At 36.6% G+C, this 25,562-nt stretch overlaps 2 protein-coding genes across 3 annotated transcripts in view; one reads left to right on the top strand and one right to left on the bottom strand.

Moving 5' to 3' along the window:
• The window catches only part of LOC107738689 (cystic fibrosis transmembrane conductance regulator-like), a 31,791-nt gene extending 9,963 nt beyond the window's left edge, over window positions 1-21,828 (top strand). Inside the window, exons 8-27 of the mRNA XM_016550479.1 lie at window positions 1,500-1,746; window positions 2,119-2,211; window positions 2,647-2,823; window positions 3,744-3,935; window positions 6,231-6,325; window positions 6,948-7,034; window positions 8,311-9,022; window positions 9,474-9,602; window positions 10,088-10,125; window positions 10,269-10,549; window positions 10,651-10,730; window positions 11,470-11,620; window positions 13,628-13,855; window positions 14,144-14,244; window positions 14,612-14,839; window positions 16,569-16,724; window positions 16,816-16,905; window positions 17,970-18,142; window positions 18,234-18,339; window positions 21,185-21,828. Coding sequence (XP_016405965.1) covers window positions 1,500-1,746; window positions 2,119-2,211; window positions 2,647-2,823; window positions 3,744-3,935; window positions 6,231-6,325; window positions 6,948-7,034; window positions 8,311-9,022; window positions 9,474-9,602; window positions 10,088-10,125; window positions 10,269-10,549; window positions 10,651-10,730; window positions 11,470-11,620; window positions 13,628-13,855; window positions 14,144-14,244; window positions 14,612-14,839; window positions 16,569-16,724; window positions 16,816-16,905; window positions 17,970-18,142; window positions 18,234-18,339; window positions 21,185-21,397 — 3,577 coding nt within the window. The 3' untranslated portion in view covers window positions 21,398-21,828. The remainder of the gene's footprint in view (window positions 1-1,499; window positions 1,747-2,118; window positions 2,212-2,646; window positions 2,824-3,743; window positions 3,936-6,230; window positions 6,326-6,947; window positions 7,035-8,310; window positions 9,023-9,473; window positions 9,603-10,087; window positions 10,126-10,268; window positions 10,550-10,650; window positions 10,731-11,469; window positions 11,621-13,627; window positions 13,856-14,143; window positions 14,245-14,611; window positions 14,840-16,568; window positions 16,725-16,815; window positions 16,906-17,969; window positions 18,143-18,233; window positions 18,340-21,184) is intronic.
• Window positions 21,829-22,109: 281 nt separating this feature from the next.
• LOC107738687 (cortactin-binding protein 2) overlaps window positions 22,110-25,562 on the bottom strand; it is a 51,037-nt gene continuing 47,584 nt past the window's right edge. For both annotated transcript variants that reach the window (XM_016550477.1, XM_016550478.1), the window contains exons 19-23: window positions 25,197-25,379; window positions 25,026-25,077; window positions 24,830-24,941; window positions 24,234-24,380; window positions 22,110-23,207 (exon numbers count right to left, since the gene is read on the bottom strand). In XM_016550477.1, the coding sequence (XP_016405963.1) occupies window positions 23,010-23,207; window positions 24,234-24,380; window positions 24,830-24,941; window positions 25,026-25,077; window positions 25,197-25,379 (692 nt within the window). In that variant the 3' untranslated portion in view covers window positions 22,110-23,009. The remainder of the gene's footprint in view (window positions 23,208-24,233; window positions 24,381-24,829; window positions 24,942-25,025; window positions 25,078-25,196; window positions 25,380-25,562) is intronic.

Below are 25,562 nucleotides of genomic sequence, written 5' to 3'. Positions count from 1 at the left end.
TTTTTTTAAAGGTAGAAGCTTTTTTCACAGAATTCCTCAAAAAACAAAGTGGACTATAAAGGTTTGCTTATTGTAATCTATTTAAATGGTTACTGCCTTAAACACATATCTGAAAATATTTCAGATTTAAAGCCACAGACCTGGAAAACTATGGCAAATTTAGTCAACCCAGAACTTTGTACAAACAAAATTGTTTCCAGGCTAATTGATAAAACCAATGAGTTTGCCAAATTGAGAAGTGCTTTTCTTTTCTTTGTGTGTGTGTGTGTGTGTGTGTGTGTGTGCAATATGCGACAGACAGGGTGGATCATAGGTGTGCCGTCTCAAACAGAGAACACTAAATGAGTGATTTAATTAAAGTTAATATTAACAGTTACAGTTGATATTTCAGTTAATTAAATTTCTCTCCTAGTGCTTTAATTCCTACTTCTAGATTAAGTGAAGTTCTTTCATAAGAGATTTTGGATCTGAATAGTTGGTCTGGATCAGAGAAACCTGAAGCCACAGTCTCCCACTGTTTCTCTGTAGTATTACATTTATGGCAGCACACGGTATGCCTTTGTGTTTTTGTTATCAGCTCAGTCTCGGAGAATCAATGTGTCGTTGTTTTTTTAGCTATTTGATATCTCATGACATAGTCTCCAAATATCCTACCCATCTGGCATTCTTCTTCAAGGCAAGGCAAGGCAAGGCAAGGCAAAGCAAGTTTATTTATATTATTTAATATAGTTATTAATATTGTTTGTTTATTTATTTATTTATATATATTATTTCACACACAATGGTAATTTTAAGTGATTTACTTAAAAAGGATTCAAAATAATTATAAAATAATCACAGCATATGCAAATGGAATACAAATTATGATAAAAGCAAAGTGGTGTAAATACCTGAGGGCTGGTGTGATTTGCTCAGATTTGCTGGTTCTGGTCAGAATCCTGGCAACAATGTTCTGTATGAGCTGCAGCTTTCTGGGAAGTCTGGTGAGGAGTCCATTACAATAATCCACCCTGCTAGTGATAAGAGCATGAACAAGTCTCTCCAAGTCTTGACTGGAAACAAAACATCTAATCCTTGCAATATTTTTTAAGATGGTAATATGTTGATTTAGTTATTGCTTCGACATGACTACTGAAACTTAAAGTCTGACTCCAGAATAACACCAAGATTCTTGACTTGATTTTTTGTTTTTTGACCCCTAGAGTCAAGGTTTGCATTCATCTTGAGAACTTCATCTTTGTTTCAAAATGTAATGACTTCAGTTTTCTCTTTATTTAATTGAAGAAAATTGTGGTGCATCCAACTGTTAATTTCATCAATGTATTGGCAGAGGGTGAATCTGGATGTCATCTGCATGGCTTTGATAGGCAATTTGGTTCTTTCTCATTATTTGGCTCAGTGGGAGTGTAAACAGGTTGAACAAAAGTGGTGCAAGCATTGAACCTTGAGGGACTTGAGGGACATGTTTGTCATTCTTTCTTCCTCTAAACTGTGTGTAGGGATGAGGTGAAGTTGACCAGGAAGATTGGCTCCTTGCGCTACTTCTACAGCTCTGCATATTTTTTCTCAGCCATCTTTGTGATTGTGGCCGCAATCGTGCCTCATGCCCTCAGCCGTGGTATCAACCTCCGTCGCATATTCACCACTCTCTCCTACTGTATGGTGCTGCGCATGACTGTCACTCGACAACTGCCCGGCTCCATCCAGATGTGGTACGACACCATGCGGCTTATTTGGAAGATTGAAGTGAGTCTACTTTTGTGGTTGTCACTTGTAGTGGAGCTTATATACAGTACAAACTATATGCAAAAAGTTATGTTTTTGTTTACATTAAGAGGAAAATACTCAGTGAGAGTATTAAGGAGTATTAATGATAATGCTAAATAATATCTGGTATAATATGAGTTAAAATTAAAACATTTCTGGATTGGTATTGATAAAGGGGAAACACTCCTCTGTACTAGGCTACTGTGTTTCTTAAGAACACCCTGCTGGGCATCAGCATTTTATTGTGTAATGCTGTAAACTGTGCTGAACATTGAGAGAATGTTGTTGTCACTGTGGTCTTCTCTGTATTCAAAGCTCTACCTAAAACTTCAACTTACCTATTTCCTCAAGGAATTTCTTAGCAAGGAGGAATACAAGTTAATGGAATACGATCTCAGCATCACAGAGCTGGAACTTAAAGATGTGACTGCTTCTTGGGATGAGGTATAGTTATGCATTCATAGTCTTTTGGATTAAGAACATGTTTCCTGGATTTCAATTCTGTCTCATTATTGGAAGCAGGTTTAGAGAACTAATTGCTATGCTCTCTATTGACTGTTTCTCAGTCTATTTGAATATGAATTGCATGTTCAGTTCAGTAGCTACACAGCTAATGACCCATGAAGCCTAACTGAGGTCAACGATTAACCCCGAGTAAGTCAGGTCCTCCTTCTATTTCTGTAAAGGTCCCATCATCCCTTCCCTATGGGAACATGTACAGTTTTGTGTCAGTGAGATGGTCATGTACTTAAACTACATTAGGCGATGTTGTCAATTTTATTTCTTTTCAGCATTTAAAGAAAACAAGAGGAGGGATCAATATTTTTTGAATGCATTCAGTGTGCATGTGTAGTACAGTGTAAATCTGTGTTTCTTCAGGGTCCTGGTGAACTTTTGGAAAGGATAAAACAGGAGAACAAAGCTAATGGCCATCACAATGGAGATGCAGGCCTCTTCTTTACTAACCTATATGTGACTCCCGTACTGAAGAACATCAGTTTGAACCTGAAGAAAGGAGAGATGTTGGCTGTTACTGGTTCTATGGGATCTGGGAAGGTAGGAGTGCTTCCCGTTATTTTCAAACCTTTCGTAAATATATATCATTGTTAAGTATGCTTTGACTGGTTTGGTTTAGATGGGATCATCACGGGGCATCGGTAAGAATGCACAGGAGTCCATGAGTCCAATCACTGTTTTTAATAAAGTTTCACTGGATCCAAGCTAAGACTGTCTTTGAGTCACTCCACAGAGTCACACTTTGAATGTTCAAGGTGAATTCCTTTTCAAGAACTCTTGCCAGTTGAGCTCCACTAAGTGCTGCACAAAGTTCTAGCCTGGGTACAGATAACTGTCGTTTTGGTGCCACCCTCGATCTTGCTGTGACAAATGCAATCTCGACTTGGCCTTGAGGATTCTGTGTTCTCAGGTATGCCACCGACCCATAAGCATGATTTGAAGCATCACAAAATATGTGGATGTCTCTTATGCAGGCCTCAGAATCTAATTCTGTGCTAAGAATAAGAATAAAACAATAAACCCAGCAAATAAATAATAAGCCTTTTCAACAATCATTGCAAGTAGAAGTAGTACTGAAATGTAAAATAATATATTTATTATTTATATGTATAAAAATTATATAAATATAAATACATTTTATATATTAATTGTAATTATTAATACAATTAATTTTATATCAGGATTAAAGAAAAAAAATAAACAAACACATTTTTCTACTTCCTTTAAGTCAAAAATTACTGTAGGAAAAGAGACTAAACAATTTTAACAAATAATTCACAATTATAACAATTATAGTGAATAAATGAAAGGCCAAATACACTACAGTGTGAAGCCTTTAATAAGCTGAAAAATAAGCTAAAATATAAAAGGTTGAGTAAAGTTGTTTAAGAGAAAGCAAACATTTGCTAAAAGGAAACTGTAAGGTTGTCATTGTTCAGACATAATGTCTGTATTAATAGAGCACATTGTTGATGAGCATCCTCGGGGAGCTGGTTCCCTCCTCTGGGAAGATCCGACACAGCGGTCGAATCTCCTACTCCTCCCAAACAGCCTGGATCATGCCTGGCACCATCCGAGACAACATCCTTTTTGGTCTGACCTATGATGAGTATCGCTACAAGAGTGTGGTCAAAGCATGCCAGCTTGAGGAGGTACTGACAAATTAATGCTCTTCAGTCCACACTTTGTCTCTCTCATTTTCTTACTTTTACTCCCATCTCCAATTTCTCTCCCCTTTTCTCAATTGTACTTCAGCCCCTCAGTCTACAGTATATTGTTTGACCTCACTAATCTCTTTTCTCAAACTAACTAGTCCTCCTCTTTGTCTTCTCTCATGTTTTTGGCTCCTGATTTGTTCTGTTTCTGTCTTCCCTCTCTCTCGCTCCCCCCTTTTCTGTTTCTCTCTCTCTCTCTCTACATGGAATGCTCACCTGGCAATTGAACTGAGAACCTTTGTTAGATGTAGAACTGTGTCATATTACTCTGCTCATGGTTTTCTCCCCTCACCCTCAATCTCTTGATACCAAATCAGCCAATCATGTGCAACTATCAGCAGCCAAAGTGTTGAGTCACAGGCCCCTTGTTTAATTGAGTCTTACATGAAAAGACGGTCAGCAGATCTGCTGAGAACACATTCATATCCAGGCATTAGGCTGATGTGTGAGATTTATCTGTGCTGCACATTTGTCTAGTGAAAATCATATTGCGAGGCTTTGCAAACACTGCAAAAACGTACATTATATTCACAACGATAAAGATTCCACATTTTCACAGAATGTGTAGTGAATAATTTTTTTTATTATATTTTTCACCACATTTGCAAACATATATATTTTTTCTTTCTTGCTTTAAGCATAACTAGTTTAGGCTGGAAACAAGAAAAAAAATGGCTAATTAGGCAAGAAAAATAAATCTTATTCAAATTATGTATTTTCTCAAAATAAGTCACACAAAATATATATTTTAATGTGTTTTTACAGATTTTTTTAATGATGTTTTTACTGTGTAAAAAGTATATATTTTTCATAAGGAAAAGCACATTTTATATATTACTGTAATATAAAATAACAGCTATATATATTTGATTAATATATTTAAATTATTTTCTTAATACTGATTTTTTTATAAAAATGTTTTTTGCTGTGTAAAAAGTATATTCTTTATATAGGTAAAAGCACATTTTATACATTACTGTAATATAATATTATATAATTTATAATATATATATATATATATATATAATTTTCTTGTTAAACAGATGCTTAACTGTAGTTAATTAACAGTGTTTTTCTGAATGGTGAACCTGGGACATTTACAGTCTGTCTCAGTTCCCATGTTTCCCATAGGGGGAAAAGTAAACATGTTTCCTCTCAAACAAAGCATTTTTTCACATAATGGTGATTACAAGCACAATTTATGACTGTTTGTTACGAAACATCCAGACTCTAACAACAGAAGATATTATGGAGCAGTGTGAGGTGGCTATTGTCATCACAATGGTAGGCTAGGCCATAACAACAGAGTATGAGAAGTTAGCCATTTATGTGCTAACTAGCAAGAAGCTACAAAGTATTGTTATTTTCTGTACATAATGAGTCTTTATTCAGTTTATGCTGATAGATCAAGATGCAGACACTTACGTTTTCCCAGCATACTTAATCTTCTGAATTATGAGTTAGAAACAAGCCCTCAGCGAGATTAGCAGGATCTAATAAATGGATTTGTGGAGTGTACAATGTAAAGTGGAAACACCCAAGTTTAGTGGGCTTTTGTTGTTATCTTTGTGGCACTGATATATTAGCATTTCAGTATTCATTTATGTTGTGTCTGGGCAGTAAACCCTGGCATTTCCATCTTAAAGACATGTAGGGCTCCACTGATTTGTTTGTGTAGGGTTTTAAAATCTTCCTCACTGCATCACTTCATTTAATTATTATTTTTAATGCTCCTTCAACGGACAAACAGAGTTGATGACAAGGTAAGTACTTCCTACAAGAGAACTATTCATCTTAAGTGGTATGTGGTCCCTGTTAAGAAAAAAAAAAAAAGCTTAAACCAGCCTAATGTAATCAGTCTGGTCTGCTGGTTTTAGAGGGGTTTTGGGAACTTGTCAGCTAGCCAGGCTAGCCAACCAATAAAACTAGCTGAAGAATACCTTAAACCTTAAGACCAGCAAACCATCTTAGGGTGGCTTAATTCTTTTTTAAGCATGAGTGTTTCCATTAATTTATGTCAAAAAGGTTTTTAAGCACCAAACACACACAGTTTACCAACTAACTACCAACTTCTGCTGTAAATGTGTGTTGTCTTGTATGTGTCACAGTGTACTTCAGAGTTTTGTAAAAGCATGTGGTGGTTGGCTTTCCCTAAATCTTCTTACTCTCCTTTGTTGTGTAATGTCTTACTTTCCTTTGCTCTATATGGTGATATTGTTGATTTTTTTATAGGATCTTGCTGCTCTTCCTGAGAAGGATAAGACGCTTATGGCAGAGGGGGGTTTAAACTTGAGTGGGGGTCAGAAGGCACGTGTAGCTCTAGCCAGGTATGTCACACATTTCCTCACCTACACTGGAACATCTCTCAATTCCTCAGATGTACACCAGCACCTGTAGTTTAAGCCATGCTGGAATCCTCACTTGCCCCATTACTGGTCTTTCCCACAGAACTTTAAGGAAGAAAGTAAATCATATACATATGGCTTTTTAATGACCGTCAAAACACGTTGTTACATCACATCAGGAAGTTTGTTCTTGGACCTCTGTTGGATTTACATGGCCATAAACGCAATATTAAATCTTACAGTTCAATACAATCTTGCAGCCATAAATAAAACAGGACTTTGAGAAGCTTTTATTGTTTGTTTGTACGAAAGCTTCCCTGTGTCAGCGCTGTTGTGACATCATTTATTTTTTCCAGCAAAGTTTATATTGTTAGTATGTCTTATTATGGTGTGCAGAGTATACCACTCTAAAATATTCATTAAAATAGTTTATTAAATAACTATTATAACTATTAAATGACTAAATTATTTAATTTAAGTTTATTAAATAACTTTATTGAATAAACTACGTTTACCTTATTTTGTATATAAATGATAATATTGTCACTAGTTAAAAATAACTATCTCAAAATGTTAAGTAATATAATTTTTTTTTTCTGCACAGGGCTATTTACAGAGATGCTGATGTTTACCTGCTTGACGCACCATTTACTCACCTGGATATTGCAACAGAAAAAGAAATATTTGACAAGTATATATATGGATTAATTTAACTAAATAATGAACTACCTCATTTATATCATGTAGCATTTTGACTTTCATTAATTCTTAGATTGTTTGTTGCCTTATTTTCTGATGCTGTACACTTGGGATCTACTAAGTGCATAACCCCCCCCCATCTTTTTAGATGTTGTAGAAACATCTTTTCCATCTAAAGTTAATAGTGCAACAGTTGGGTTCGTCTAAAAATCCCATTGAAAAAGAAAATCCCATTGATTTTAAAGATAATTTGTAATAAAAAAATTATAAACCTTTAAGAACAGCTACTAGGTTGTTGATCGATGGTTTATGCTTTTGTTGAAGGCACCAACCCCACATTTTTCAACTTATCTTTTAAATAATCACGATTAACATTAACATAGTACATTACCTATGATTCTGCAAAAAATCTCCACCAATCAGAGAATTGAAACAAGCAAATTGTACTAGAAGAACTCTTTAGTGCCCATCCAATCCTATGAAACACTCCAATGACTTAATGTATAGAATATATATATATATATATATATATATGTGTGTAATATAATCTGCATATAGTATGTATATACTATATTGTTTCTGTATGCATTTTCAACCAGTCACACTTTATTTTAAGGTCCAATTCTTGCCATTAACTACGACTTTTGCCTTAAACTAAAAATACATTTGCTGCTTATTAATAGTTAGTAAGGTAGTTGTTAAGTTTAGGTATTGGGTAGGATAAGGGATGTAGAATATGGTCATGCAGAATATGTGCTTTATAAGTACTAATAAACAGCCAATATGATAATAATAGGCATGCTAATAAACAACTAGTTAATAGAGAGAATGGGTCCCTATACTAAAGTGTTACCTCAACATCAATAGTTTTATGTTTATCAATCATTTTTATTTAGATTGTGCCATTCACAGTGCTTCATGGGATTGTAGGTCTTTCCCTCATTAAGTACCTTATCTATCTTTTTGTCCGATTTTCAAATACTTTTTTGCTTCAAATCAAAGTTTGTAATGTTGTGATTTACCAGTTGCTACTGTATGTTTGGTTAATGGCTTATAATTCTTAAACTAAGGCTTCTTCTAAATACCAAAAATACTTCCAGAACCAAAAGTGGGCAGGCACTGTTATGCTCTGTACACAAATAGCAAATGAATTGTAGCTTCTTACTAATAAATGGGACTAAATTGAAAAGAGATGACAATGCTGAAGTTAATTTAGCTTAAATGTCAGAAATATTGCTGTATAACCTAATTTTTATGTATTTACCCAGATGTCTGTGTAAGCTGATGGCCTCTAAGACACGCATCTTGGTAACAAATAAGATTGAGCATTTAAAGCGGGCTGATAAGATCCTACTGCTCCACAACGGTGAAAGCTTTTTCTACGGCACCTTTTCAGAGCTTCAGTCAGAACGGCCTGATTTCAGCTCTTTGCTTTTGGGTTTGGAGGCCTATGACAATGTCAGTGCAGAGCGCCGCTGCTCCATCCTCACAGAGACTCTCCACCGTGTCTCGGTGGATGAGAGCGCAGGCATGCGACCTGAACGCTCAGCTTTTCGCCAGGTGGCCCCATCCATGCCCGTGTACATAGATGAAAGAAAATCTTCAGTTATCGTCAACACTCTCGGAGCAGCTCGTAAGGCGTCCTTCATTCAGATACCCGAAGAAGAGGTTCGGAGGACATTACCTGACCGTAAGTTCTCCCTGGTACCAGAGAACGAGCTAGTGGATGAGTCCTTTATGGGAAGCGACGTGTATCATAACCACGGAGTGCATATGGCTGGTCAGAGGAGGCAGTCGGTGTTAGCTTTCATGACCAATGCACAAGGCCAGGGCCGTCGCGACCACCTTCAGTCATCTTTCTGCAGACGGCTGTCCGTTGTGCCTCAGAGCGAACTGGCATCTGAGCTGGACATCTATACTCGCCGCCTGTCAGACAGCACGTATGACATCACCGGGGTCCTAGAGGAAGAGAGCATTGAGGTGTGGAAAATTCTTGCACTTTCTGCAACATATTACTTTACATACTAGGCTTTAAAGGGATAGTTCACCCAAAAATGAAAATCACCCCATGATTTACTCACCCTCAAGCCATCCTATATGTATATGACTTTCCTCTTTCAGACGAATACAGTTGGAGAAATATTAAAAATGTCCTGGCTCTTCCAAGCTTTATAATGGCAGTGAATGGGGGTCGAGATTTTGAAGTCCAATAAAGTGCATCCATCCATCATAAAAAGTGCTCCACATGGCTCCGGAGGGTTAATAAAGGCCTTCTGAAGTGAAGCGATGCATTTGTGTAAGAAAAATTTCCATATTTAAAACTTTACAAACCGTAATCTCTAGCTTCCGCTAACTGTCGTATGCATGTTCACGAGAGAGTGGCGTTTCAGTGGCTGACGTAGGATGTAGGTGTAGCGTAAGCTCCGGTGAGAATATGCTAGTCTTTGAAAAAGAGGAGGTATTTGAAACAACAAAGTGGAACACATACGTCAGATATGTGTCAAATAATAAAAGCCTTCTGTATGTTCTGATCTTCATCTTCCTTATTGCTGCAATTGAGGTAATCTTAATATTTTGTGCATGTATTCATAAACTGTATACTGACATGTTCTGTATTACAAATGAATAGTTTGAGATTATTAATATATTTTTTAAGAAATTCATTTTATTTAGCAAAGATGCATTCAATTTATCAAAAGCGTCAGTAAAGAGTTTTACATGGTTACAATAGATTTCTATTTCAAATTAAATCTGTTTATTTGAACTTTCTATTCATCAAAGAATCCTGAAAAAAAAATTCAGCTTTGCCATCACAGATAGAAAATACATTTGACAATATATTACAATAAAAAACAATTCATTTAAATTGTAATAATATTTCACAATATTACTGTTTTTACTGTATTTTTTGATTAAATAAATGCAGACTTGGTGAGCATTAGAGACTTCTTTCAAAAACATAAAAAAATCTTACAGACCCCAAACTTTTGAACTGTAGTGTACATCTAGATTTACTAACATTAATTCTTTCTTGTGTGTTTTTAGGTTGCAGGATCTGTAGCAGGGATTTTTCTGATAACTGAGTAAGTGTTTTTTCTTACCTCATTTTCCAGTGATCTCTTCTAGGCTGAACTAAACTCTTTCTTTGTCAAGCATTCTTCAGTAATAGTCTGGAATTCATTTTAATCAATCCACAAAAGACTGCATTTTCACTTTTTTGTTGTAGTGAACTTTGGAAAGAAGAGCAGCAACAAGTTGAGCCAAATATGACAAAGAACTCCAATATGTCTTCACCTGGAAAAAACTATGCCATCATTGTGACCCAGACAAGCAGCTATTACATTCTCTACATCTACGTGGCCACGTCAGAGAGCCTCCTCGCGATGGGATTTTTTCGGGGTCTTCCGTTTGTGCACACTATGATCACAATCTCCAAGAAACTGCACCAGAAGATGCTGCATGCTGTTCTCAGTGCACCCATGTCTGTGCTCAATACCATGAAGACAGGTCAGTGTTATCAAAAGCTGAAATAAGTAGTAGTAAACCTTATTTCCACAGGTCCTGTTTCTGACTTTAATACCATTTGTATCTCTATATAATTTTTGCAGGCCGAATCATGAATAGGTTCACCAAAGACATGGCCACCATAGATGACATGCTTCCTCTCCTCATGTTTGACTTTGTCCAGGTTTGAGCCTACTTTGATAAACTTTTATTGTCACAAGCCTTGAATAAGATGGGTAGATGAATTTCGATTTAGTGCAGCGTTACTCACTTTTGCATCTTGAGACCTGACATTCTACAGAGTTCCGTTTCAACTCTGATGAATTCATACATCAGCATACTAGATTACTGTGTCCCAAATCATAATATGTTCAAAATAGTGTGTCAGATGGACTAGGATGATTTCCTATAGTGATTTCTCACACACATATATGCTTTTTGGGCCAATATTGCCCGCACCGTCCTGTAGTATGGAAATTTTAATTAAAAAAAAGTTTAAATCAAAAAAGTGTTTTTTAATGTTTTTGCATTTCTTCATTTATTTGATCAAAAATACAGTATAAAACTGTCATATAGTGCAATATTATTGCACATTTTTAAAATAATTAATCATTTAAAAAACAATTTAATATATTATTTTATTTTATTATATGATTTAAATATATAATAAAAAGTTATTTATTCATGTGATGGTAAAGCTGAATTTTCAGCAGCCATCACTCCAGTTTTCATTGTGACATGATCCTTCAAAAATTCTAATATGCTGATTTGGTGCCCAAGAAACATTTGTGCCAAAATTTTTGAGGAGTAGAAAGTTCAAAATAACAGCATTTATTTGAAATGAAAATCTTTTGTAATGTTAAAAAAGTCATAAATGAAATAAAAGCAGAACAGAGTCTAAACTTTGCTTTTTTTCCTAACAGTTGACTGTGGTGGTGGTTGGATGTATTCTTGTGGTGTCCATCGTACGGCCGTACATATTTCTCGCAGCAACTCCCCTGGTTATTATTTTCATTGTGATGAGGAAGTACTTTCTCCGAACGGGTCAACAGCTTAAACAGCTGGAGACAGAAGGTAAGGCCAGGCAATGTGTGCATTCTTTGCATGCAGTTGTTAGATACGTCTTTGCAGTTGGCAAAGGCATTCCTGACGCACTCGGCGTGTTGGTGTGTGGCTTGCTGCCAGGGACGAAAAGGCCAGTTAGACAAGGCACTGATGGGAGGTCAGTGCTAGGTCCAAAAACAGGGGAGGAGCAGAGGATGGATGAGTCAACCAGAAAGAGAAAAGGATATCTCAGAGGAAGTGGCATAGGCGGGAGGTCAGAGCTTTGTCTCTCGACCAATCATATATAGTCTATTACATCTCTGAATGAGGCAGACCCAGTTCTGTTGGTCTCTCTGTAACTCAGACAGGAAGAAAACTCATGTTAGCTTCAGTTGTCGACGCTCTTCCTACAGTTAGCCTGTCCAGGGCCACCGAGAAAGCAACTAGGACTTTCCGTACTTTGTAATACTGTGATAGCAAAAAAACCCAACCAGGGATTTCCTCTGCTGCTATCCTGATATCATTCACTCATCGTCCACAACTGATGGGCAACAAGCTTCATGGCGGGGATCCCAGAAAACTGCGCAATCCTATTGTTTTTCAAACAAGAGGAGCTAAAGGCATTGTGTTTTCTATAGAAAGGGAAAGGAATGTTGCAAGGAAAACAGTGTTGAATGAGAAAAATGTGATGATTTAATATCACGGGTAGCTGAACTTGTGGATTAGTTCATTTTGTTTATGAGGTCACCTGAAGGCCAAAGGACAGAGGGCAGGACTTTTATTTCTTCCTTCCTCTTCCTGATCCCTTCTGCTGTTGGAAATGTGTGGCACAGATGATGGCAAAATACAAACGCTCAATATTGACAGTTAAAAGTAGTAGGTGACCATATATATATATATACATATATATATATTCACACACACACAAACATAATTTCCCAGAATGCATTACTTATGTTGAATTTCTGTGGTCAGTTCAATTTCATACTCATACTCATACATTACTCTTTGAAAGTTAAAAGATTTTTTAAATGTTTTGAAAACAGTCTCTTATGCTCAGGCAGCCTGCCTTAATTTGATTAAAATTACCGTAAAAATATTATTTTGTGAAAAAGTCTGCCAATTTAAAACTGTTTTCTTTTGTAATAAATTCTCAAATTTATTCCTGTGATGCAAAGCTGAATTTTCAGCAGAAATTATTCTTGTCTTCAGCGTCACATGATCCTTCATAAATCTTTCTAAAATGCTGATTTGCCTCTCAAGAAACATTTGGTAACACTTTATTTCGATAGTCCACTTTAGACATTCTATTAACAGTAAGTAACTTTGCAACTACATGTCAACTAGCAGTTAGTAGCGTATTAGTAGACTGTCTGCTTAATATCTTCTAACACTTTCTTTGTCAACTTATTCTACTAACCCTAAACCTACCCTAACAGTCTACTCTGAGAGTTAGTAGACATGTAGTTGCAAATTAATGAGAATTAGTTGACGTGTAGTTGACATGTAGTTACAAAGTTACTTATAGTTAATAGAATGTCTAAAGTGGACTATCGAAATGAAGTGTAACCAAACATTTTTATTATTATCAATTTTGAAAACAGTTGCTTAATATTTTTGTGGAAACTGATACATTTTCCCCCCCAGAATTCTTTGATGAATAGAACGTTCAAACATTGTTCAAAAGGTTCAAATATTCAAACATTTATTTGGAATAGAATTGTTTTGTAGCATTATACTGTAAATGCCTTTACTGTCACTTTTGATCTGTTTAATGTGTCCTTGCTGAATAACATATGAACAATTAACATAATCATAAATTAATAATTTATGTAGAGATGGGTGGTGTCAAGCTCCAAAATTACAAAAAAAAAATCATCCTAAAAGTGGCCCATAGACCAAAATGAAGTTTGATTTGGGCGCTACATGGAGGAATGCACTGAATGACTCTTTTGCATTGTTTGTCACACAAAGCTATCTTATTTTTTCAGAGGACTTAAAATTGAATATACACTCTTGTCATCTTTTATTCTGCAGCTCGTAGCCCCATTTTCTCCCACCTCATCATCTCGCTGAAGGGTTTGTGGACCATCAGGGCCTTTGAGCGGCAGGCCTACTTCGAGAACCTGTTCCACAAGACCCTCAACACCCACACGGCCACCTGGTTCCTTTACCTGTCGACCCTGCGATGGTTCCTCTTCCGCTCCGACATCATCTTTGTGTTCTTTTTCACGTTGACCGCCTGGATTGCGGTAGGAACCAACCGTAAGAGCGCTTCTCCATCTGTATCTAGGCAAGAGTGAACCAAGTGAACAGTAGAGCATGTAGAGTGAGCGGATGCCACTGTTTATTTGATGGTTCTCTGTGGGTCCAAAAAGTCAATGAATGCTTGATTTAGTGGGTTTTACAGACAATTGGTTTTATTAAGAGGTAATTGCGAGCAGTGCTTGGAAAATGCCTTTGAAGTGTAGAAGTGAGGTCACTGTGAGCAACCTTGTGCTTGATGTTTATACTTGCTTGTTGGTGCATGTGAATGTGTACGTTATTCCACAGAGGATAAACCGGGTGAGATTGGTATCGTCATATGCCTTGCAATGCTCATTCTAGGCACCTTCCAGTGGTGTGTTGCCACCAGCATTGCGGTAGATGGAATGGTATGTGCCTTTTTAGTTTTCCTCCCTGAAAACGGCATGTTTTTCAGTTGTTCTAGACTGCAGAAATTGTCCTGTTCTGTAATGCTGTTAAAAATATTGTCTGAGTAAGTGAGCAACACTAACAGAGCTTATCAAGGCGCAGAACGTTTTGTTTGACCCTATCAGGAGAATAGTCACAATCACACTGATACGCATTTATACAGTAGTGCCGCTTTATTTTTGCCACATGGTGTAACTGTGTGCGCATTTGTATTTGCACACGCAAGCACAGAGGCTAAGCATCATTTAAAGGCTAAACAAACCACATGCAGCTTGGACCTCAGTGGACCTGATTACATCATATCTCTTCTAATCTTTCTTCCTCCAGATGCGTTCTGTTGACCGGGTTTTTAAGTTCATCGACCTGCCGTCTGAGACACCCAAACCGGACAAAAGCAAATCCTCGGATCTGATTATTGAGAACGTCAGTGCACAGGCCGACTCAAGCTGGCCCAACCGTGGTCAGATAGATGTGCAGAATTTAACAGTCAAATACACAGAAGGGGGTCACGCTGTCCTCAAGAACCTCTCCTTCACTGTGGAGGGCAGACAGAGGGTATGTACAAGCAACTTCCAGACTTAAACTGCTCCTTAAAATGCAAACATTAAATAGTTTCAGAAAAATAAATGCTAACATGCAAACCTTTCATCAAATTGTGCATTTTTTTAAAAGTGTTGTCTCACAGCATGACATTACAATGGGCTATAGCTTGAATTCTGCTGGGTTTTTAAACAGTGGGGTCTGAAAGTCAAATGCTGTTAGTTAAAATGCTTAAAGGGTCGTGAACTGCCTTTGTTTTGTTTTTTGTACTATTCTCTGAGGTCCACTTATAATGTTATCAAGATTTTTACATCAAAAAACAACATAATTTAGAAGTAATAGGTTATTTACTGTCCTTGTTTTGACCCCCCTCATCGGAACGCTCTGTTTGAATAGGCGTGGCAGATCGTAGACTCGAAAGTAAACGCCCACTGCTATGATTGGCTAACAGTTGTGTATGTTTGACAGCCTACATCCTTCCTAGATGGACGCTGCTGTGTTTTAGGTTAAAAACGCAAAAATACTCAGTACATATCAAACAATCTGTAATAACTGACAGAGCGATAGTGATCACATAATGTAAACAGTTACTCACATCATCTTTTAGTTTTAATCTTTCTGAAAGTCCTGCATTGAATTGTGCCTTGTTTGTAAATGAATCCGTGGTAAAATGAAGGACCAAGTTCTTACTGACGCGGTCTGGAACTTCATTAAAAATAAAGTTCATCAAATAAAGTTTATCATTTGTTTTCTGCATAGACCTGCGTTTGCCGCTCTTGTCATTTACCTACTACGTGCGCGAATCGGTGGGCGGGGCTAAACAGGCAGTGATGAAGAAACAGGCGTTGATCATCTTCTGCGGAGGCGGGTTTAGCCACATTATTATGTCATAAAGTGGCACATTTCACAAGCTGTCGTTTTGGCAGACTGGCCTCAATATACGCTGTTTTTAGACTAACAAGAAAGTTTTGAGCTCTGAAATTTACATAATGTTTTAATAGCACAATGACCTCTTATATGTCAAAAGATCAAGGGAATTTTGAGTTCTCAGTTCATGACCCCTTTCATTTTTTAAATTTTTTTTATTACAAATTGTATTCTCAGCATCACATTTGACCTTTTGTGTAAATGAGTTTTGAAGTTCAGTGGGACAATTTTGCTTATTTGATTAGTGGCCTAGAAATGTAAATAAAGAATCTAGAATTGGAAATGTTTCTTATTCATTTTAGGCCTTAATTTATTAATTTTTTTATATTTTCCAAAATCTTAAAACTTTATTTCCAGGTTTAGATGATATTTTCTATCCCAAAGTTTTAATTTGTGGATTTTGGGTTGTACTGCCCTACAAAGGAGAAATGCAGTAACTACAACAACACTATCAATTGATTTTGATATCAATTTTCATATATCTTTTTCTAAATCTGAGCATAATTGAGCCTAGTCACAGAACTTGATTTTGGTCATAATTCAGTTTGACAAAATTACTGAATTTTGCCTTTGTAGAACAATGTACAGTAGGTGCAGCAGATAGCAGATTAGCTAAATGAGCTGAAATTAGCTAAGTGAGTTTCACACTCATTTGTTCTGTGATGTATGTTGTGAGAAATCCACGTGGAGAAGGGCTTCTAGTCCAAGCTTCTAACAGAATATGTTACATGTATTGCTGAAGATGTACTTCTATAGCATGTAAATCTGGTCACAGGTTTTGTTTTATTGTGAAATTTGATCATGTGATCTTTTTCAGGTGGGGATCTTGGGCCGAACAGGTTCTGGGAAGAGTTCTCTGTTCAATGCTCTCTTGAAGATGGTTTACACAGATGGTGATATCTCCATCGACGGGGTCAACTGGAACAAAATGCCGCTTCAGAAGTGGAGGAAAGCCTTTGGTGTGGTGCCTCAGGTAACAGCGGCTCTGGGAACAGCTTTCATCCTCTCTCTTCATAACATCTCATGATATATTTTTGTAAATATCTCCTTCCACACCACCACAGAAAGTCTTCATCTTTACGGGACCATTCCGCATGAACCTAGACCCTTACGGTTGCCATAGTGATGAGGAGCTGTGGCGGGTCACGGAGGAGGTGGGTGTCTCCAGAGCAAATGATCAGTGACTGTGAGGTCAAGTGGTTTGATGACCCTTTTTTCTAGAGCAATTCAAAGAAACTGGAAAAGCATTGTCTCTGCTGCTGAGACTATGGCAACATTTTATTTGCCACTGAGCAGCTAAGGGTGAAGACTGCAAATTTTGAAATAGTCAAATCACAGTAAAATAATAAACATAAAAATAAATAACATTAATTATTAATAAATAAAAGTAATAACAAACGTAATCATTTTAAAATCAAATAAAAGTATACATAAAAACGAAAAACAGTTACAATAAACTCCAAATACAACTTGAATATTACCTTTCTTAGCTAGCTATACACTTTCTATACCTAACAATTTTATAACAGAATCACCCTCAAGGATAAGTGATTATATTAAGTGCAACATTTCGGTCATCCAATCTTTGTCAGTCATTTAAAAAAGTTTTTGAAATGAAGGTCGGATGACTGAAATGTTGCATTAACAATATTACGTTTTTGCAAGCTACGGTATGTGTGGAATAATTTTTCTTAGTTATTAGTTATCTTGTGCACCTACAAATTTTTGGGTGTGTGTGAAGTTTCCTATTTGTTGTTTATAAAATAAGTGACCTTTTCTAAAGCAAAACATGAGGTCATCTGGTTATCCATTATGAACAATTATATGCTTACCCTCCAAATGCTGTCATGTCGGGCACAGAAATGACACACTTCTTCTTGTTCTCTTGTTCTTACGTTATAATTTAGGTGTAATTTATTTTATGACAACAGTATTTATATTCTATATAATTTTTATTTTTGAGTCATCAAAAATGAGTCATTTTTATTTTTGAAATAATTTAATTAAGGCAGAATATTAGGTCTAAAATATACTGTGAATTCTAGTAGTAATATAAAAGTGACCATACAATATGACAATTATGAATGATCAACATAGCAATCCTTATGAATCATCTAGTGAATTGCATGTATGTCCTGTTCACCTCTTGTAAAATGCATAGACAATTTGCTGAAAGTATTTGCTTGATTTACAGTTATTTCTGTGTTCATGTGTGAAGGTCGGTCTCAAGACAGTGATTGAGCAGTTTCCAGATAAACTGGACTTCCAGCTGGAATACGGAGGTTATGTACTGAGTAACGGCCACAAACAGCTCATATGTCTGGCTCGCTCCATCCTCAGCGGAGCCCGCATCCTCCTCCTGGATGAGCCTAGTGCCCACCTCGATCCAATGTGAGTCCCAACACCACTGGCTGTTAAGCACAAGTACAATGAATGTACATCATAGTAAATAATGGTGGCTGTGCTTTGTCTTTGGTTTCAGAACAATAAAGGTGTTAAAGAAGACATTACGACAGTCTTTCTCCACATGCACTATATTACTGTCTGAACACAAAGTAGAACCGCTGCTCGAGTGCCAGTCTTTCTTGGTAAGGCTCTTGCACTACCTCTCTTCCATCAACACCAACTTAAAGGGATTAGTTCACTCAAAAATTTAAATTCTGTCATTAATTACTCACTCTCATGTCGTTCCAAACCCGTAAGACCTTCATCTTCAGAAAACAAAAGAAGATATTTTTGATGAAATCCGAGAGCTTTCTGACCCTGCATAGACAGCAACACATGCGTTGTGGTACTCTTGTGAATTCGTGATGAAGACTGACATGAAAGAAAAGAAATTGTTGAATAAAGTCGTTATTTTTGTTTTCTTTGTGCATAAAAAGTATTCTTGGAGCTTCATAAATGGACTATTTTAACAATGTCCTTACTACGTTTCTGGGCCTTAAATGTGGTAGTTGTGTTGCTGTCTATGCAGGGTCAGAAAGGGTCGGATTTTATGAAAAATATCTTAATTTGTGTTCTGAAGATGAACGAAGGTCTTACGGGTTTGCAGCGACATGAGGGTGAGTAATTATTGACAGAATTATAATTTTTGGGAGAACTATTGCTTTAAATATCACTTTTTGCACTTATTGTTCACATTTTTACTGTTATTTGTATTGGAGACAAAAAATTATTTAACAGCTGTAAGGATCACTAGTTGCACCAGACAAAAGCAAAAATATTGAGTGAGCATTTTTATATTTCAGTAATTTCTGTTAGATAGTAGGGACAATTTATGTGTGGTATTCAAAAAAGGCAAACATACACAACCGTTTAAAAGTTTGAGGTGAGTACGATGTACAAAATAAATACAATTAATAATACTTTCATTCAGCAAGGATGTATTAAATTGATCAAAATTGACAGTAGACAGAAAATTGTTACAAAATATTTCTAATTCCATTAAATGCTGTTCTTTTGAACTTTATATTCATCACAGAATCCTGATAACAAAGTATCATGGTTTACACAGATATACTAAACAGCACAACTGTTTTCAGTATTGATAATAATAAGAACTGTTTTCGAGCACCAAATCAGTCTATTAGAATGATTTCTGAATGTGACACTAAAGCAGGGGTCTTCAACTAAAATTGCTTGAGGTCTAGTAATGAACCCTCCTCAAAAGCCGAGGTCCGGATATTTATATACCTAAAACATGAATTGATGGTTTTTGCCAGACCAGGGTATTTACAAGATATTTAAGCTCAAATTTAAGATTTGCACAAATAAAAATAAAATGACTGTAAAAAGCATGATTTACATTTCAGATACAGGTTTTCACAAAAATAAAAAGTTGTATAAAAATGATCAACTTCACATTTCAGCCTTTAAACTATTTTTTTTTTTTTAAAGAAAATGGACTCAAAAGTATCAATTATTATATTATTTTAAATAATTATCAATCAATTATTATATTAATTAAATAACAAATATATTTTACTGTCTTTATTATTTACATTTTTATAATGCATTATCTTCTTGTCGATCCACCAGTTCACATTTACAACTCTGCATGTTTGCTGCATTTAAACGGGATGATTTTCACATTGGTCTGAACAAAACTAGCAGAAGGGCTTATTGAAAATGCAAATTCATTCTCGCTCAGCAGGTGACGCTTTTAAAATGGCTGAAATATAGCGGTTTCCCCGGTAACGGCAGTACACAAAGCAGCACAGCACTGGACTTTGAAACGTGCAGCGCTTGTATTTATTCAATGAAATCATAGCCTTTTGAAGTGTAATCATTACATTAAAGCCATATCGCAATTCTTGTCTTTCCGTCCCCAAATTTAAGCCCTCCTGAAATCAAAATGAAGACTTCCTTGTACCATTTAAGACTTTTTATGACCTTAAATTTGATACAACTAAATTTAAGACTTTTTAACTTAAAGGCACAATATGTAATTTTCGCCACTGGAGGGCATTCAAAATAAACAAAGAGACGAAGGCGTAGTTTGATGACTGAGTGTGGAATCATGGGAGTTGTCGTCTTCATCCCCACAGCCGATGCAATCCGACGGGACTCGGGCAGAACTCATGTTTATGGATGAGCTAATGATTTATTAACGTAGTAGAATGAAGCAGAGTGAGGCTGAAAGCCGTCGAAGGGAAACGAGGCCGCTGAACGAGCGTGACACACGGCTCGAAAGCAGCGGAGCTTTTATTATGCCACAGTCGACCGCTTCCGCTGCTTCCGGTCGTGCGTATGTGGGGTAAAGCAGCGGTGTTTTATCATACTAGATACATTTGAAAGTTCTGTTATAATGCTACTCTGTGCGGTCGTCACATGTCTAATAAAACGCATAACATGTCTTTGATGTTTCCATGTTTTCTACAAAACAAAACCGGAAATCGAGGGGTTATGACATCATTGGCAGGCGACACAATGACACTATGAACACGCTCCGTGCCACTAGTTTGGGATAATGTAAGTACACAAGTCAGCAAAATATATAACACTATTCTAGTGGTTTTTGGAGGAAATTGAGGGGTTATGACGTCATTGGCAGGCGACACAATGACACTATGGACACGGTCCGTGTCACTAGTTAAAATTGCTTATTTCTCTGGATTTAAACATTCTTCGAAACATTTGGGATAATGCAAGTACACAAGTCAGCAAAATATATGACACTGTTCTAGTGGTTTTTGGATATTTTAATAAAAAAATCGTACATATTGTGCCTTTAACTATTTTTTGAGAATGCCATTGTCTGCACGCCACTCTCTTCACTGCACTGCTCTACTGAGCTGACCTTGATGTGCTTGATATAAATTTGATTTTATTACAAAATGGCTTTTGGCATTTATTTAATTAATTAATTAATTAATTATGTCTAAAAATATATTTTTCAAAGTTTGTCCCCGACTCCTCTGATCTCTGTTGCAGATGATGGACAAAGGTCAAGTGAAGACCTACGATTCCATTCAGAAGCTGCTGAATGAGACCAGTCACCTAAAGCAGGCCATAAGCCCAGCGGAGCGCCTCAAACTCTTCCCTCGCCGGAACTCCAGCATGCGCACCCCTCAGTCCAAACTCAGCTCTGTTACGCAGACACTGCAGGAGGAGGCAGAGGACAATATCCAAGACACTCGTCTCTGAGCGTCTCAAACTGGAATTCATACAGAAACAATCAAGCTTACAATGGTCTCCAAATGGTACATAATTTTGGATGACCTATCATGAGAACATTTGACATTTATTATGAAAAAGATATGTATTTCTTCTTAATGTCACAAGAGGTACTCAATATCCTCTCACAATGGGACGCACAGTGAGGCCAGGAATAATTGAACACTAAAAAATGGTATAATGTAACTTTTATGATTTATCTCTGTTCTTTTTTATTTGATCAAATCAAATGTATTATTCCCTTACTTTTCTCTGAACATTTAATTTATTAAGTTAACACGTGACCAACGTCTGGCATCCTTTGAAAGCGCAGCAAAATGGGATCATATGAATCATGTAAATGGCAAAACAATTACTCTATTTTCTCATTTCTTTGTGCGTATCATGGAATTAGGAAAGGCACAAGCAAAAACAATGATTATTTTAAACTGTAAATATATATAAAACACTTTTCTGTGAAACAAATATATTTTTCAAGACCGTGCTTCTCTCGTTTTTTTTCTGTGTGGTCACCAGGAATGAGCTCATTCCACTCTTATCTTGTGTTATAGTGGGAAGCTTCAGAGGAGAGGACACAAAAACATAGCTGGTGGTGATAAACGATTCCAGCTGAATGATTCGGTTTCAAACAAACACAGTGTTAGCATTAGCTGTGTGGAGAAAGAAAAGCCAAGCGCTGAGGTGATGTCTAGGATAGTGCATTTTTAATTGTTGTGCTTGGAGGAAACAGGACAATTTCTCTGAACCTCATCCGACAACTATAATACATTTAAACATCAGAGGTCGACTATAATCTCTTCTGTACATATGAACAATACTGACTTTAAAATAATACTTGTTTATCCTAAATGTTCAATATAGAAGACAAACGAAAAGTTAATGCGCGCCGCTTCCGATTTCATAGTTGGGTTTCACAAAGTCAAAGTTCAAGCCAGTCACTGAGCACGCATGAGAGTAATTGAAAATACCAATTATGGCTTAATGGACAAAAACAAAATATCCTGTGTTCGCGATGGTGGTACTTATTGCCACATTCAGTTCATTTGGAAACGAGTGAAAAAATATGAACCAAAATTTAATATTACAAACAATATATACACTTCTCATTTTCCCTTCAAAAGTCCTCCAATGTGCAAGCGCAATATCACACACACGCGCACACACACACACGCACACACTAATCTATACAACATTTAAGTTCCCAGTTCTTATTTACACATATTTGGTAAAACCCTGATTTTCGACAGTTTTTAAAACTCACCTTTCACTTATTTAAACATAAAACACGATTGATTGTAAATACTAAAGAGCAAAAAGACTACCAGCTCTTACTTTGATCCAAAACATTTGACCTAAAAGGCAAATTGTAAAATGTTCAAGCAGTCTTTCTCCTGTTAGTTCATCGTACTTTTTCCTTACTTTACTTAAACAGTTGAATATATTAAAACTATGGTCCCAAAGTACACAATGTAATATAGTGTAACAAGTATGGACAACATGTACAAATACTAAAATGCTGCCAGTAACCAAACTTCACAACATAACAGACTGAGGGCAAAGGGAGGGCAGTGGGAGGTGTCTATCAACGGTTACTGTAGTTTTCATTACAGCTGGGGTCCAGGAACCAGATGTCGTCTTGTGAGAAGTTGTTTCTGTTGTTATGGGATGGGGGCTGCCTTGCTCTGCTGCTCGTGGAGGCTCTGCTAGGGCTGCTGCTGGGGATGGGCAGATGCGATCTGGGCCTTGTCACTCGCCGAGGAGAAGTGTGACCACTGTCGATCTTTTCAAAGAAAAAACAAAATACAAAAAAAAGAAAAAACAAAACAAAACATTTTTAACAAAAAAGTGGAGAATGCACCTTACACATGTGCTATGTTACAAAAACTAGCAAGCGACCTACATAGGCAACATTTTAAGCCAAATCCAAGATAGTGGATGAGATGAGAGAAATGCTGATTATGAATAACCATATTTCATTCAATATTGTGGATAAATAAAGTATAATTACTAAAAAATAGATTATTTTACCTAATATTTGGGTGCACTACATATTTTTTGTTTATAATAACATCATGCTGTTAGCTTTGCAACATACTAATGTCAAAACTCCATTTGTATCAATTGTGTAAAAGTGCCCGCCCACTTTTTTAGCTGCTCCGCTTGCTGAGGTATTTTTTCTATTAATTTTTTCCATAGGGATTTTAAAAAGACTTCATTAAAGAGTTATAAGCCATGAATCAAACAAACCATTATCAACTCTGATTTGAAACAAAAAAAGTGTTTGAAAATTGGACAAAAAGACAACAAAGCTGCAAGACTGTGTACTTAACAATATATATATATATATATATATATGTATTAGTATAGAGTAAACAGTGCTTTTGGCATGTTTTGCTTGTTTCGATTCTCTGATTGTTGGAGATTTCTTTGCAGAATTATGGGTAATACACCTTTTCACCAGAAATTCTGCTGTTAAATGTTAAAAATAAAAAACAAAATTATCAACAAAAAAAAAAGTTAAAATAATGTGGGTTGATGGCTTCAACAAAACCATTTACTAACAACCTTGCAGTTCACAGTAGGTCAGTCTTTCATAGCTTATACGTTTTTCCCTATGAAGAAAATGAACAGGATGTTTACTTCCAGAACCTGACTATGCTCTATTTGTTCACTATATGTAAAACATTCCAAATCGTTTATTGATGAGGCTCCATGACAGTTAGGATGTTGCCTTAGAAGGCAGCTATCTATGTAGGTGGCTCAGTAGGCTTTGGAACAGAGCCATGGTGTTTTATCAAAGACTTGCCTTCTGTGGTGGAGGATGGGGCATATCCACAGCATACTCTGTTGTAACAGGGCATGTTTGGGGCTGCGTGACCTCGGCATCACTCCTCTGAGGAGTGGGCGGAATCGAGTCTGGAAGCATGATGAAGTCCTCTTTAAAAAGAGCAATCTGTACCAGGTAAAAGAGGAAATGAACACAGCTCGTCAATTCCTAGAAACTGCAAGGTCATGTGCTAAACTGTGCCAGACTGTTTGTGTAGCCTGAACAGAAAGTCTCTAAGAGAAGAACAAGCTGTTTTTTTTAATGAATCAATACCGATAATAACAAACTATATTTTGAAATTTTCTGAAGAAATGTGAGTCTTGCATGTACAGTATTTGCAAAAATGTTTCTTGAGCAGCAATTTCATGTGAAACTGAAGACTGGAGTAATGGCTTCTAAAAATTTATTCAATAAACTACATTTCAAAATATATTAAAATACGGTATTTTTATTTACTGTATTTTTGATTAAATAAATGCCACTGTTGTGAGCATACAGTAAGAGAGTTCTTAAAAACAATTTGACCAACCCCAAGCTTTTGAACAGTGGTATATGTGAGCTTTAATGTCTATTACCTTGCTTATGTCTGGCTCAGATTTGCTAGAGCACATGGTCTGGAGTTCTCTGATGAGATCCGTCTCATCATCAGAGCAGAGTGACAGACCCACAGCAACTCCTTCACCGAGTCTGCAGGAACGTACACACATAATCATTGACTAACACTGCCATCTGCTGGTAGTACAAACATATGCCCACATAAAAAAAACACACCTTGCATGATTGACATTTATCATTGAGTGAGCGCTTGAATTGGCCAGAGATCCTATATAATAAGAATACAAGAACACAGATTATTCTGAGAATTTTTATCAACAGTAGCTTGTTGCTGTAGCAGAGCTGCATAACCATACTGCAAAATCAAAGCCATCAGTTACACCTCACCTTCTCTTAAAGAGCAGCTAGAGCTCCTCCCAGAGGCGGGGCTTCCTTTCTTCCTTGGACTGGTATTGGCTCGTCTCCAAGCGCCATTATCGCGTCCTTTTCTGCCACCTTTCCTGTAGGCAGAGCCAATGGTGGAAAGAGGGAAACATCCTCCCTGGAACTCTGGTAAGAACCTGTCAATCTCTAACCACACAAAGAGAAAAAGAGTCAGCAAGTACCAGTAATGACTACACTGAAAGATTTAATGGCTGACGGCTACTTTGAATGTTGTTGGAAAAAGTAGCGCAGCTGTTTTTTTGTAAAATTAGCTAAGCTAGTGTAGTTACATTAGTGGCAACGTGTGTTCCTCAACATTTCTGATGGTGC

The sequence above is a fragment of the Sinocyclocheilus rhinocerous genome, unplaced genomic scaffold (genome assembly GCF_001515625.1).
Source record: "Sinocyclocheilus rhinocerous isolate Xijiao unplaced genomic scaffold, SAMN03320098_v1.1 scaffold1938, whole genome shotgun sequence".
NCBI classification, from domain to species: Eukaryota; Metazoa; Chordata; class Actinopteri; order Cypriniformes; family Cyprinidae; genus Sinocyclocheilus; species Sinocyclocheilus rhinocerous.
The sequence above is the reverse complement of the archived record's forward strand: the minus strand, read 5'-3'. Positions and strand labels throughout refer to the sequence as shown.